At 37.5% G+C, this 14226-nt stretch overlaps 2 protein-coding genes and 1 long non-coding RNA gene across 7 annotated transcripts; 2 read left to right on the forward strand and 1 right to left on the reverse strand.

Annotated features, from left to right (window-relative positions):
* The first annotated feature begins 3492 nt into the window (after positions 1 to 3492).
* LOC131329287 (uncharacterized) lies at positions 3493 to 5471 on the forward strand. 2 transcript variants are annotated; one of them, XR_009200702.1, is made up of 3 exons: positions 3493 to 3729; positions 4866 to 4892; positions 5332 to 5471. It is a non-coding gene; the product is annotated as an uncharacterized LOC131329287 (long non-coding RNA). The 2 variants fall into 2 exon arrangements; XR_009200701.1 differs by having other exon boundaries at positions 4866 to 5471.
* Positions 5472 to 6979: 1508 nt separating this feature from the next.
* LOC131330225 (uncharacterized) lies at positions 6980 to 7932 on the forward strand. Its single transcript, XM_058363727.1, has one exon. It carries the CDS (start codon positions 7101 to 7103, stop codon positions 7707 to 7709), a length of 609 nt encoding a protein of 202 aa, XP_058219710.1. The 5' UTR covers positions 6980 to 7100; the 3' UTR covers positions 7710 to 7932.
* A 1035-nt stretch (positions 7933 to 8967) lies between these two features.
* On the reverse strand, positions 8968 to 12380 carry LOC131330223 (amino acid transporter AVT1I-like). 4 transcript variants are annotated; one of them, XM_058363722.1, is made up of 4 exons: positions 12141 to 12380; positions 10917 to 11016; positions 10207 to 10814; positions 8968 to 9575 (listed from the first exon to the last, which is right to left on the reverse strand). In XM_058363722.1, exons 2-4 carry the CDS (start codon positions 11002 to 11004, stop codon positions 9054 to 9056), a joined length of 1218 nt encoding a protein of 405 aa, XP_058219705.1. In that variant the 5' UTR covers positions 11005 to 11016; positions 12141 to 12380; the 3' UTR covers positions 8968 to 9053. The 4 variants fall into 4 exon arrangements, with proteins under 4 accessions (XP_058219705.1, XP_058219703.1, XP_058219707.1 ...); XM_058363720.1 differs by having other exon boundaries at positions 10917 to 11172; positions 11216 to 12278; XM_058363724.1 differs by having other exon boundaries at positions 10917 to 11062; positions 12141 to 12269.
* Positions 12381 to 14226: the final 1846 nt, after the last annotated feature.

Below are 14226 nucleotides of genomic sequence, written 5' to 3' on the forward strand. Positions count from 1 at the left end.
TACGATCAAAAATCTATATAATATGACAGGGAGGTTTTTGAATCCCTAAAATTCCTCCTATATTTTTGACCTTACGATCGGTACACATTTTTTCTACGGCTGAGATCTATGGGTAGAAGGGCTAACGATATATATAGAAAGGATGGTACAAATATTTATGGTTCTTTTAATTACCCGAAATCACAGGAGGATTGAAATAATATATTTGGAAAGTATGTTGACATTTATAGTACAAATAAGATCAAACGTTTTTTTTTTTAATCAGTAAGATCAATTAGTGCAATCATACCATCTTATACCTTCTATAATACCTTCTCAGGACGCCGAAAATTTGGAAATCTATATAATATGACCCTAAATTTTTAAATCCCTAAATTTCCTCCTATATTTTGGACCCTAGGATTGGTATACATTTTTGAATTTCCTATATTTGGTTCCTTGGATGTGTACATATTTTGAGCAATAGGTCTAAAAATAAATTTGGAAATAATGAAGGATGAAAGGAAAGAACGAATAATGAAATATACCTTTTATACAGCAACCTAAAATTGTACAAATCTTTGGCTGAGATTGATTATTGATTATCTAAAAGAAATCTTCGGCTGAGAATGAAGCAACTTACCTTATATACCTTTTTTGGGTATACCTTTTTATATGTAAATGTATACACCAACATATATAAGGCAACCTACCTTTTATTGATTTGTAAGCAAAAACATTCCTTCTTCTTCTATACTTTCTTAGTTAGTTTCACCCTTCCATACGGCCTAAAGGCTGAAGATTCTTGATTTCACTTAAATTCCTTCTTCTCTGTCGAAATCACCTAAATTCTACAACAAATAATAAGGAGCAACGGTTTTTGAATCTTATATTTAACCAACGGTCTAAATTTATCACATAAATTCTACAGCTGAATGAGTCCTAGGTTGAAAAATTGCATAAATCTAGACCATAAATCCAGATTTGGAAAACTTTCAAATTTGCCATGAATTGAAGGAAAATGTTTGGAATCAATGCCATCCCAATTTGGTAACATTCAAATATTGTCCATCTCAAACTCAAAATTTTGAAATTCTCATTATTATTTTTTTGTTTGGAATGCATCCCCACTTATCCATTATTAATTGGTTTAATGATTTTCGAAAGGAGAGTTTCCTACCATATGTACTCACAAGCTCTCCTAAAATAAACGTAACACACCCCCAGCCAAAATACTTATAACTATGAAATTCTTACACAATTGAGGATACCACCCATTTTCTTCTTCTCCTTTCTCATTTGATGTATAATCAGGATGTGTTTTTTTTTTTGGTTTTCTCGGCAAAGGAAAAGCACCAACTATTTATATACCTCTTCTGAAGGATCAATATCAAGTTTGTTATTTGATACTTTGTTAAATTTTATGATATTGATACCATACTCCTACCTTTGTAGAAACTTACGACGGGGGAGAAAACATGGAAATTTTACCTACGAAGATATATGTATAAGTCTCTTTGTCTATTTTCTTTGAGTTTTCCTATTATCAACCAAATCGACATCCATAGCAGCAAAAAAAATAAAAAAATAATCCATGAAAGTAAACAGAATTTTTTTTAATAGTGGAACTTGAAGGGGAATTGAAAATGAAGGGAGAATATCTATGATGCTATTTACCCCTTATGTTAACATATCTAAGTTTATAGTATTAACAACCTTTCAATATTATGAGTTAATGAAAAAAAAAAAATTCGATTAAAAAGAAAAACAACCTTTCAATATTGTTGTAGGAATGATTGTAGCTAGCCAAAAACCACAAGGGTGCAAAGCTTAAGGATTTGTTTGTTGGAGCGAAGTAACAAGTGGAAATGATCGAGACCCGTAGAAGTACTGCAAGGTCATGTTCAGAGGTACTAATTTGTTGCGGGATGGACAGACGTTAGTCACTGCATGGTAAGATTTACTTTTATATTGTTGGTTGAACAACTTTACCTCTTGCAGAAAAAAGTGAAGCTCTTAATTTTGCTATGGTTCGTTAATAAAAATAACAAGACATACCAAATAAGCACATGTAAATAATAATGTTTTGCTATAAAAAAGACAAATGCTTGCGCTCTCTCATTTTTCTTATTTTAGATGTTTTTATCCTTCAAAAAATCTTTCAATCATGCTTTCCAAATACTGCAAATAATGTCCTCGAAATCCTCGAAATGTTGAAATTAATCAGCCGTAAAACCTTGCAGAGTTAGTGAAGTTATGGGGGAAAAAAGAATTTAAAGGACCAATCAATAATTTAACCTTGCAGAGCTCATTAAGCTAGAGTAATCTTATAAGTGAACGGAATAAATAATGTGCGACCGAAGTACTATATAATGGGTTTAATAATGCATATCTGATACATGCCATGCTATAATGGATGTGTTGTGCTAAATCCCATACTGTGTACTTTATGTTCATGCCTATAGATATAGTATAACTTCTTTAATAAGTTTACGAAGGTTCAATCTTGCACATCGAAAAGTGTTTTGAAATGTTTGGATTGAAATAGACAGTTGACATCTCAACAATTGATTGCCGAAATAGATAGTTGCAATTGCACGGAGCCCTGAATAATTGTGAATAAGTTTCTCTCCTACAGATATTAGAAAAAAAATATGCGAAAATAATAATGTAGTTTGACATATATCAAACCGCTCTTCCATATCAAACCGCTCTTCCTTAGGTTAGGTTACTACGGCACCCTTCCAACTAATTTGAACCCATCTTTGACATGACTTTTGGTATTTTGAATCAACAATTTAATTTTTTTGCCCACTTTGGCTGTATTTGTATTGTCTTTAAAACACTCGCATTTGAGAACTATTTACCAACTCAAATTTTCTCTATTGGATTTTCTTTTTACGGGTTAGTTTACTGCAGCTTTATGATGGAGAGTCATCACATGTACTTCAGAACTTCATTGAGACAACAATGAGACCATGAAGGTCACCGATTTTGAACCCATCTTGATCTTCTGTTTTGATAGTTTGATTCACTTTTTTACCTATTAATAGTTGTTTCGGGTAATCTAATTTGGCTTCTTTTTTCATTGATAATAGGAATGAGAGCTATGTTTGTGGAAGACCATATTATATTTGACATTAGTTGTGTTTGTGGACAGACTTTTCTAGGGAGACTCTTAGTATTCTCTTTTTTATATTCCAGCTTTTTGTGTGTGTTCTTTTTATCTATTTACTAAAAAATACGCATTTTTGGCGTTATGTATGATTTTTTTTTCATTGGTGTTTGTATGATGTTTTTTGTTTAATCAAAGTTTTGTGGATTTGTAGAGACCCATAATTATTTTCTCAAATTTTAAATGTTTAATATGTGTTTGGATTATTGAAATATGGATAATGCAGAAGATATGAGTTGGGTCAATGTGAGATGACTTGTAATTCGTGGGAGTTGACGTAACACGATAGGACTGAAAGGGTGTAAGTGTTATTTGTGCCATATAGGTCAAAAAAAAAAAAAAGGGGCAGGAAATCACTTTCTTTTTTTCCTTTTTCTTGTCCGGCATCTCTCTCTCTCGGCTCTCACCTCTCTCACCTTCTCTCTTCGATTTCATCTTCTACGAGTGGGATTTTTGAAAAATCCCAAGTACTAAAGTTGTTCTTTGCGACGAGAGCTTTCTATCCATCCAAGAAAATTCACGATCGGAGCACTTCGAAGTTTCCTCAATGTTCGGGCTTGCTTCTAACCCGCGAGGTAGGGATCTCCTACCTTCTTTACATGTTTAAGTGTTGGTTAGATGTACTGGAATCAAGTTTGATCATCTATTTGAGTCTTGAACAAATCTGGTATATGCTGAAAATTTCGTGGGTTCTGCTGATCTGTCTTTTTGGAGCCTTTTTGCTAGGAATCAATTTTTGGTGTCTTCATAACTGTTAAAGTACGTTTCAATACGAAGATTTCGGTACCAAGATCATGCAAAACCGATAATCACACAATTAGTTATGGATTTTTGAATATCGGCTGTTTCCTGGATACGCGAATCTGTGCGTGGCTGTCTTCTTTTAGCTTTCTGGGCGTGATGAACATTTTGGGTAGCTTTGGGTCTTTTACAGGAGGTGCATATTTAAGTTAAGAAGAGATTGGCGTTGGAATCAATTAATTTGGTTAAGTATACAATTTTTGGTGAATTTCTAAAGCTGGGTTGGTTGATAGGTGCGAAAATGGTTGCGAAACTGTTTTTCTTTTGATTGTTGGGTTAATCTCCTTTTGTTTCTGAACCTGGGATTTTTACTGAGTGTAGGCTTGTCGTGGTGCAACTTTTGGCTTTGGTTTCACTATTTTTGAGTTTAAGATGAGTGAGTTATGATTTTTCAATCAATTTTACTTATTTTCGCGTAGAATCTGACAGCACCGGCGGACTTTGGTAAAATAGCCATAACTTCTAGCTCGGGACTCGAAATGATGCACCGTTTGTTTTGTTAAAAACTAGACATATAAAGCTTTCCAACGATACATCCCATGCATCATGGGTATGTCCGAGCGATAACAGATTTGCACACAAAACTGACCCAAATTCTGCTTTGCACCAGTTTCACTGCTACGCTGAGCTATAATCGCAAAGCCATAGTAAGGTTATCCGAACTCCGTTTTTGATGTATGACCTATGGATCAAAGAAAAAGAAGTATACTTTTCAATGGTTTAAGTGTCGTCCTTGAATTAGCGTTATTTAATTGGATATAGTCTAATGTAAAGGATTAACTTTGCCAATTTGACATGTGGGGATACAATGGATTGAATTGAACTTAAACACTTTTAGGGCATTGTATTGAGCATAAATAGAATCATTGAGTATTGTCTAAACATGTTTCCATTTGATTGAATGTTCTAGGAAGTTCGAGTCGTCACGTGGATCGAGGTGAGTGATTTAATACTTAAACACATGGTTTTGAACTTGTTTTCCTTATCGAGCTTATTTGAACATGTTTTATAAATTATGTACTCCATGGATAACAATGAAAGGTGGACTTATTTGTGAAATATTTGCGAATCTATTTAATGGCATTCCCAACGTCCGGTCTGGTCTTGCTAGGGGGCGGCTTAATGGCTAGCAAGGGTGTTTGAGGTTGGTATGTGTTTTGGGATAATGCGTAGACGTCTGGCTTATCCACTACTGGGGACGCCCGGTAGCTTTGAATTTTGAATAGCGGAATGTGCATTATATTTGGCTTATAGTTTTGAGTTCTTTGTTTTGAAATATTATCAAATTATTTTGCATTGTCCATGGAAGGCATGTGAGTTAAGTATTAATCATTCACACGAGCTTTGACTTAAGTATTTTCTTTTACACCTTTCAGGAAGCGACGCGTAGTGTGGCAGAGTGTTTACTTTAGTTTGTAAATTTGTAGGTAAGCACAGCTCTGAGAGGTTTATCCTTTTGGTTTGTAAACCTATGTAAGACTTTGGTTTGTTATCAATAAAAGTTAACTTTTGCTTTCGCTGTTATGTTTAGCCCCTTTTGATCATCGCTTGCTTAGATGATATTTGATTTGTGATTTGGCCTTAGTGAGAAATCACTGGCATTTGTCATGATTAAGACCTCAAGGGGCGGGTCAGGGTCGTGACAGGATTTGAGTTTGTGCATGCGAAAGTTTGGGATTGAATTGTTTGTTCTTTATTTGTTGATTCAAGTTAAATAGGTCAATAACTATGCTTGGGTAATTGTTCTCCGCAAAGTTGAATTTATTTGCTGTTAATCGTTCGAGCCGTGCCTTCAGGCACGGGCATTTGCTAGTAATTCGATGTGGCCAAGAGTAATTCTTTGCGGGCAGAAGTAATTCAATGCGGCCAAGAGTAATTCTTCACGACAGGAGTAATTCTTCGCGGTCAGAAGTAATTCGATGTGGCTAAGAGTAATTCTTTGCAGTCAGAAGTAATTCGATGCGCCAAGAATAATTCTTCGCAACAGGAGTAATTCTTCGCGGTCAGAAGTAATTCGATGTGGCTAAGAGTAATTTTTTGCAGTCAGAAGTAATTCGATGCGCCAAGAATAATTCTTCGCAACAGGAGTAATTCTTCGCGGTCAGAAGTAATTCGATGTGGCTAAGAGTAATTCTTTGCAGTCAGAAGTAATTCGATGCGGTTAAGAGTAATTTTTAACACAAAGGCAAAGAAGTTTGCCCAAATAACTTGTTTTGTATTCAAAGTCTATATTTGTGAAATAAGAAAAAAAAAACTCTAAAAAGTTTGTCCTAAACACACCCTAAAACACGAGAGATTATTCAGTGCCCCTGGAGTACCACGTGGCGGTGCCTGTCTTAAACTTCTTCCCGCCACATGTTGTTGTGAGATCTTTATACTTATGCTCCATTTGTTTGGGCATAAAATATTTTTTGGTAAAATATTTTATCTATTTTTCGGTGTTTGGTTATGTATAAATAAGTAAATATTTTACATGCAAAATATTTTCCATTAATTAGATAAAAATGAATTATCTTTAAATCTTCTGTAAGTTATTTTTTAAAATGAACCTGTTTATTCTACTGTAATTCTCACTGTTCAATTTTCTCGATTGTTAGTCTTGACCTACATTCAATTTCAATATTCTCATATTTCTCCACTGTTTAAGCCCCTCATCTCTACACTATTTTGTTGATTCCTGAAAATATTTTCAAGTGCCAATCAAACATCGGAAAATAAAAATTTGAAGTTTGTTTTCTAAAAAAAATATTTTACAAGAAAAATATTTTACATTGTAAAACATTTTACCTCGAAACAAACGGAGCCTTAGTCTCGGATCCCACAGAAATGTGTAGTTAAGAAGAGGCACGCGGTGCCCTAGCAGCATTGAATAATTTTTCCTAAGACACGCGCGCTGAAGTAAGCGGGTTCCACCAGTGCAAGCAAGGATTTTTAAAAGCAATATGTGCTTTTTGTGGCAAGGGGTACTACTGGAAACTCCCATAAAAAATTCTCCCCAAATTCGACCGTTGTAGGTTTCAAAATCCACCCGACCGTTTCAATAGAAAGCGCTCCACCCATCTCTCTCTCCCTCCCTGTCTCGCCGAGATTCTCTCCCCGTAACCCCCCGCCTCTTCTCTCTCTCTCTCTCTCTCTCATATATTCAATGGCTGATCAGACCAGCAACACATCGATAATGGAGTCAAAGCCTGCACACCCACTCCACCAAATCGCAGAAACCCCAACCCACAAGCTCCTTCTCAAGCAATGGCTCAAAGAAGAAGAACTAATTCTCAATCGAACAGCCCTCAAAGAGACCCAAATCGACTCCGTCCGTAAGGAACTAACCCAACTGTACTCCTTCTTCTTCCTCTTCCACTCCACCGCGTTAGTCCTCCTCTTCAGCGCTTCCTCGAGGGGCCCGCAGTCCTCATCCTGCCACAGATCTTGGATACCCTCTCTCTGTTCCCTCCTCCTCTCTCTCGGGATGATCTGGGCCGTCCGGTACAAGACCGACGTGGAGGGTCACTTGGAGAAGCTGTTGGAGAGGGAGAAAGAGGATGGGAAGCTGTTGGCCAAGTGTGTTGAGGAGTTAAAGAGAAAAGGGGTGGAGTTTGATTTGTTGAAGGAAGTTGATGCGCTGAGAAGGGCTAAGAGTTTGAGGGTGGAAGCGAAAGCCGTTCGGAAGTGGTCAGCCAGGGACTTTGTTTGTCTGTTTTTCTTCACAGTTTCTTGCCTTGTTCTGGGTCTTACAAGGGTCATTCTCTGTAGTTAGGGGTTAGATATTGGGTTTGGGCAAAAGGGTAATTGTTTTTTTTTTTTCTCTCTGGAAGTTGAATTAAAATTGTTTTTGGGATGGTAGAGCTTCATGGTTAATGGGATTACATAGCAAAACATAGGCAATTGGAGGAAAGAGGGGAAAGTAGAACACACTGTTCTGATCTTGTATTTTGTGGAAGTTCATTTTGGTTCTATCGAATAAATTTTCCATTCTGCAAGTTTATGGGTGTGGAATGCAAGTTCTTTTTGTGTTTGCTAGTTGCAACTGTATATGATACCGGTCCTTTTTCCCTGTCACTTCTTGTTCACTTTGCTTTTGGGAAAATTGTGTTGTAGGCTAGGAGCGTGCTATGTTTTTGATTGTTTTCTATTGGTATTCCTTTCGTAGATCTGCTAGATGATGAACAAAGAAGAAAATTACTACTATGCTTGATTAAATAGGTTAACACAAACAACTTTCCTCTCTCCGTTGTCATAGTTGTTAGCTTGAGATTTTGCATAGGCTAATAGTTAGTATATAGTTTCTCAACAGTTGTTAGTTTGCAGCTTGCATTACGTAGGCGTCAAAGCAGCATGGGTAGATTGTATACTTATTACTTTGGCTTGACAAACTTAGGCCAATACTTTGGCTTGATTTTGTGCCGGTGTGTGTACGTAATTATGTATGTGTATCCGTCAACCCAAAACCTGTACTACATCAACCAGGATACATGTAGGTCATACTATCGTTGAGTAAGTGCAGTGATTCAGGTAAATAAGGCAAAGAGTGCAATGATAAATGTGTGATCCAAAGGTGGTTTGGTGAAACAAATGGCCTGACACAGTGGTTTAGTACAATTTGTGCATGTCCACATCTATACATGTATGATCTAATGGTTGTTTCAATAGAAAGTAGAAACATATATAGTAACCCCGGTCTCTCAAGGAACTAAAAGAATCACAAGGAAGAAGAAAGGGTCCAACCTATTAAATAGGTTTCGATATAAGCTCTAACGAAGCAGCAATATGTTTTAGCTATCCCCTTCACCAAATATGCATTAGAAGCAACTCCATTAGAGAACGCCAAAGATAAATGACCTTGAATTAATTAGAAAATCTTTCAACATCCAGAAGGTGACATTCATTAGTCGATCTAAGGTTTGTGTTTGTGCTACCACTTTCTGAATGATTGTTTTATTCTTGCAAGCAATGCTAGTTAGCTTCTCTTGTAACACCTCATGTACTTGTCAATTACTGTTGTAACAAAAAAAAAATGCCATACAAGAAACTGAATCCACATTTCATAAAAAATATGTTGACTAGTTGCCACAAGTAACTGATGGCAGAGGTTATAACACAATCAAGAACCGTCTACAAGTTGAGCAATAGAAAACCAAGTCCCGAAAATTCCAGCAACAGTTCCAAATATGATTATCCCCGTGATACAAATTGTCTTGTAACTCCAACTCTGATTATAGGAATCAGAAATCTTCAAGTAGAAAAGGCATGGAAGCAGGAATGAAGCCAAAACAACAAAGATCGATCCAACAATGGCCATTAGTGACTCAAAATGGGGAAATACACAAGCCAAAACAACTGTGCTTAGTAAAAGTGCCATTCTGATAAGTATCTTAATAGGTCTCCAGTTCTTGTAATTTTCTGGTAGCCCACTTTCTATGCCATTTGCCACTGGAGTTAACATCAACGCGTACCTTGTAATCGGTATGAGTAAAGTGGTGTAAATTGCTACTTCTGCACTTGCCTTGCCCGTTGGCAGATTTAACGTGATTTGTGATTCAACAGTATCCCCATACATGAGATACCCAACTATGGCCATTGACAAGTAAGTGATGGTTGTGACAGTAAAGCCAGATAACAATACCTGAAACAGCAAAACGAAAAAAATGTGAGCTTTTTAAATCTTTTGTGGATTAAATACCCTTAAGATCCTCAGAGTAGGCATTGCAGAGTTTTGGTTGCTATAGTTGAATCTCTTTCAGGTATCCCTTTGTGTTATGCCATTACTTTAACAAATGAATGAGGCGTGTTTTCTTTTTTTGGTGCTACGGAATTAAGGGGTGTTAGTGGAAGAAGTACCTCACCCTCACACAGAAAGCAAGTTGCACTAGTGCCCCCAAATTTGCAGTTTGAGGTACTTTTTAGTCCCCATGTTTGCAAAAGACCCTAGACTCCTTAATAATTTGGACAACGTCAGCTATGATTGCCACTTGAACATACATTTCACATTCCTAGTACAAGTTCACAGAATAGAACATGACGAATCAACTTAACTCATACATACATTCAGGTCTATTAGTATATGTTGTCCTTGTTTCCGGTCAAACTATGACATTGACTTCTACATCTATCTTTATAGTTCATACATCTTGCTACTACTAGTAAGAAGGTATGGAGAAGAACAAGAAATCAAAACAGTACCAAATAATTGTGTGATTGATTGAGAAAAGGTTTATGTGACTTCTCTTAAGGTCAATATAGCTGCAGTTGTTTACCTTACTAAACTGATATGGATCTTGCATGGAAGTATACACAGAAGGGACTACCGGATGCCCAGCAAAGCAAACAATGTACAAGCTGACTGCGGTAGGAATTCCACCAACATTTAACAATTTTCCTTTTGCACTGAAACCAACACCGTTGATTGCTCCAACACAAACAACAGACGCGAGAATAATAAGGCATGAAAACACCCCAGTGGCAGAAACATAGGAGAGTACGCCCAGATCAGTTAAGAGCATTGATGGCAAAATCACAAGCGCGGCTATTATAACAAACGACTGCATTCCAGGTATAGTTAGTGTTCCCAATCTGATCAAAAATTTTGGGAAGAGTTTGTGCAAGTTATCCCCTTCTAGTATCAGAAGTCCAATAGCTACAAGGTACAACTCTGAGTTCATGATAATTGAGACTATGAGTCGGCCTTTTTTACCGAGCGCACGCTCAGAAATGTCAAGGTAGTTTCTGATAGACGGATCAGCATCCAAACAGGTCTTCAGTAACAGTCCAGTGGAAAATGCCATCGCAGCAACTAGGAAGAATAGTAGTAAGCTCAACCATCCACCACTTGAGAGGGCATAAGGAACAGTAAGAAGACCAATCCCTGGAAAATTAACCAATGCCACAAATTAGAGTTTTTGGGCTGAAAGAAAAGGATACATAGTTGTATATAGATGGACACATGTGCATTGTGATCAGTGGTTACCAAGAAATGCATTTGTAGTGTTGAAGCAAGCTTTCAAGAAACTTGAACCTGTACTCTGAGTCAGTGGGGTCCGCAACTCGCTTGCCATTATGCAATTTTCCTTCAAAAAAGTGCTTGGATTGATATGATGAGTAGTTGACGAAAATCTTCATATCAGATCCATAACTTGAGGTTGTTCTACAATCCATATGATTGCAAATAACGATACAAACTAGAAAGGATGCAGAAAAGTCGAAAGGCCTTGGGGGATAGAAACCTTTATTTTGGTCAACAATGGGCCACCTGTGAGCATTGTGGACGCCGCCTTCTTATTTTGCAAAAGTTTTAATGGCCGATCCCGTTATCGATATGAAAGTAGAAGAATAGGTGGTTGTGTAAGTGCTATGTTACTCAGACACGGGTTCGTGAATCGGATACAGGTGTATATTTAAGGATCGGGCGCATCAAGCCTGAAAATAGAGAACGTGGATATGTATCCAAATTTGGATATATGCCACCTAAGTTTCAAAATATTTTTATTTGGTTAGATATGTAAATGAAAAAACTGATTTTCATGTCCCAGAAAAAGTAGAGTACAAGGAACGGGAAGACTTCAAGGTGTTTGGGTTTTTAGCCAGTTTTTTTGTGTTGTCGCTTCTCCCATTCAAAGCACTGCAACTAAAATGGTTTCCAAATCGATACAAAACTTCAACTAGAAGTTAAGTTTCATCAACAGATTCTAAGCTTTTTCCTGAAAATATCAAGAAAGATCAAGTCAAGTAGTTATGGGGAAAAAAAAAACACTCAGCCGCATCCGGATTTACGCAGCTGTGTACCTGTGTCGGTGTCATGTCATGTCAAAACGGGTACTCGGCCGAAAACACCAAGAATAAGCAAAATCGTTTGGCTGCTAATTTTCTCATTTGCTGTTTTTCTTTTGTAAGCATTAATCAATTCAGGAGCTACTAAACATTCTTGTTTGCCTACTTTTAGCGAACGAGCCCTGTGCTGTTTGGCACCCTGACTAGGTTTCCTAATCTGCATTAAAAGGTTCATTCCAGTATCATTTCCACACAGCTCCAATGTAGCTTATTACTATGTTGACCAAAAAAGTGGGCAATAATACGCAGTGCTCTTGTTTTTTTTAACAGAAAAGCTAGTTAAAATATACCGACCGAGCTGATTTTTTAGCATAATATTATTGAAATAGTGATAATCGTGAGAGAAAAAAATGCTGGAACTTACCTTACAAGGTGAAAAATTAGATAGCCAGTTGATCTGAGGATATATAGTAACCTTCAGACTTGAGCAATTGCAGAAGGAAGAACATAAAGAGGAGATATTACGTGAAGCTCAACTTTTGCAGAAGTAAGTTGGAGGTGAATAATAAATACATGCCTAAGGCATGGAATCGGTGCATATTTATTAATGGACTTAAATTTAAGGTCAGTTGAAATTCATTCATCAGTGTCAATCTGAGTTGTTGCTTTTCCATGCAATTAATGTGCATGTCTAAAAGTACACTATTGCAGAATTTATCAACTACCAGTCACCATGTGATCAACTGCCTTCTTTGCTACCATTCTCCTCAAGATTGCAGATTTTGTTATACCCTTGTTACCAATAGTGATTTAATTAGCACCACATACGCATCCATTTAATTTGGACATCATCCATGGTAGTAAAATTCGAAAAGCATACTACTTTCCTTGAACTCCTTGTTGATTTAGATAACATCTTCAACACTGTTTAATTACCCGCTAATTAAGATGTCCTTCCTTGTGATCACGACGACCATCATGAAGATGTCCGCCACCCATACAAAGGCCGTGACAGAATTGATGACAACTGCTATTTGTCCTGACGCTATTGGAGCCATACCCTTGCACTATTTGCACTTTGATTGGCTCCACCCATCGCTACTCTAACGAATCGAGTGAGAATTTCAACTCGTTCTATTTCAGTTCCTATGTTCTCATAACCATAGGTGGATAGCTAAGGTTGCTATGCAAGATTATTTGAAGTTTTTCGCCGGCTTGGAATAAATGCCGAAACAAAACATGGAATTATTTTGGAGGCAAATGCTAAGCAAGACATGTTTGAAAAACTCTTTTTACTTGCTAAGGCATCATGCAACAATGACACTCTGAAGCGTAAAATGGGTCCTACTTAGATGTAACGATCAAGCGAAATCATGCAAGATAAAGTTCATTAAATTTTGTAGAGCATAAATGTTCGAAGTTTTTCAATAGTAGGTCATAGAACTATGGGCTATCTCACCTATTGGTTAACCCAACTCTGCCACCCTACGTTACCGGACTCTGGTGTCAATAAAAGGCGTGTCCATTAAGTTCTAGCTTCCTATTTGCAACCCTAGTCAATTGATATTTTGTTAGGCCTGGTCACAGGGTGGAACCGTAGAAACAAACGGTAAACATGTGACTCTGGAGCATATCATTGAGAGAACAGTCGGTCACTCAGGTCAGGGGAAGTACAAGAAAGACCAGAATACAAACAAACACAGACAACATGAAAGATGCGAATGACAAAAGAAAAGGGATGGGGACCAATTTCATCTTTATGACTAGGGGACAAAGATTAGATGCGTTCGTGGGGTTGCATTTCCAATAACACATGTATAAAGCTTTGTGGGCATAAGCTTTTTCTCCTTTGATTGGTATACCTTTCAAGCTCAGCAAAAGTGATGGCAAGAATGACATGAGCAATCTTCTGGGTCCATGCTCTACAGACTTGATAACAAACCTTCGAGCTGCTCATCGTTCCATACAATTACAGATTATGACGATTACATCACCTTTTTTTCTTCTCTCTTCTTTTTTTCTTTTCATTTTGCACATATATTTGGTTAAGGATCATCATTTAGCCTGCCGGCCTGCGACCCGCCCAAACCCCTCTCGGCCCGTCGGGCTATTTCCTGGCCCGAGCCCAACCAACGGTCAGGCTAGCCTAACCCGAATTATTCATGGGCCAGGCTTGGGCCTAGGGATTTTTGCTGGGCCCACCCGCGAGACCTGCCTGATAGCCCGAAAATCACCCTAAGGGTATTTTCCTCCCTCACCCTCCCTCTACTGAACTCCTCATCTATGATGTAAATCCCCATACTCTCTTTGTACATAAACATACACATGTATTTGTGAGTAAGCATTACACCAAAAAAAAAAAGAGTCAAAAAAAAAAACTAAAATAATCACCAAATCAACTAGTCAGGGCCGCCCGATTGTTGGCCAGCCCGGCTCTCAAAAAAAGCCCGCTCGGCCTAGCCCATGAACAGGCTTGGGTAGTGATTTGCAGGCTGGGCCGGCTAGGCCCG

The sequence above is a fragment of the Rhododendron vialii genome, chromosome 6a (assembly GCF_030253575.1).
Source record: "Rhododendron vialii isolate Sample 1 chromosome 6a, ASM3025357v1".
NCBI classification, from domain to species: Eukaryota; Viridiplantae; Streptophyta; class Magnoliopsida; order Ericales; family Ericaceae; genus Rhododendron; species Rhododendron vialii.

Bases quoted from the DNA above. Each gene is read 5' to 3' on its own strand.
- LOC131330223 (XM_058363722.1), bottom strand. From the start codon at position 11,004: ATGGCAAGCGAGTTGCGGACCCCACTGACTCAGAGTACAGGTTCAAGT. The intron at 10,815-10,916 runs GTAACCACTGAT...TTAATTTTCCAG, and splicing joins CACTACAAATGCATTTCTTG to GGATTGGTCTTCTTACTGTT. The intron at 9,576-10,206 runs GTAAACAACTGC...TTGCTGTTTCAG, and splicing joins ATCCATATCAGTTTAGTAAG to GTATTGTTATCTGGCTTTAC.
- LOC131330225 (XM_058363727.1), top strand. From the start codon at position 7,101: ATGGCTGATCAGACCAGCAACACATCGATAATGGAGTCAAAGCCTGCA.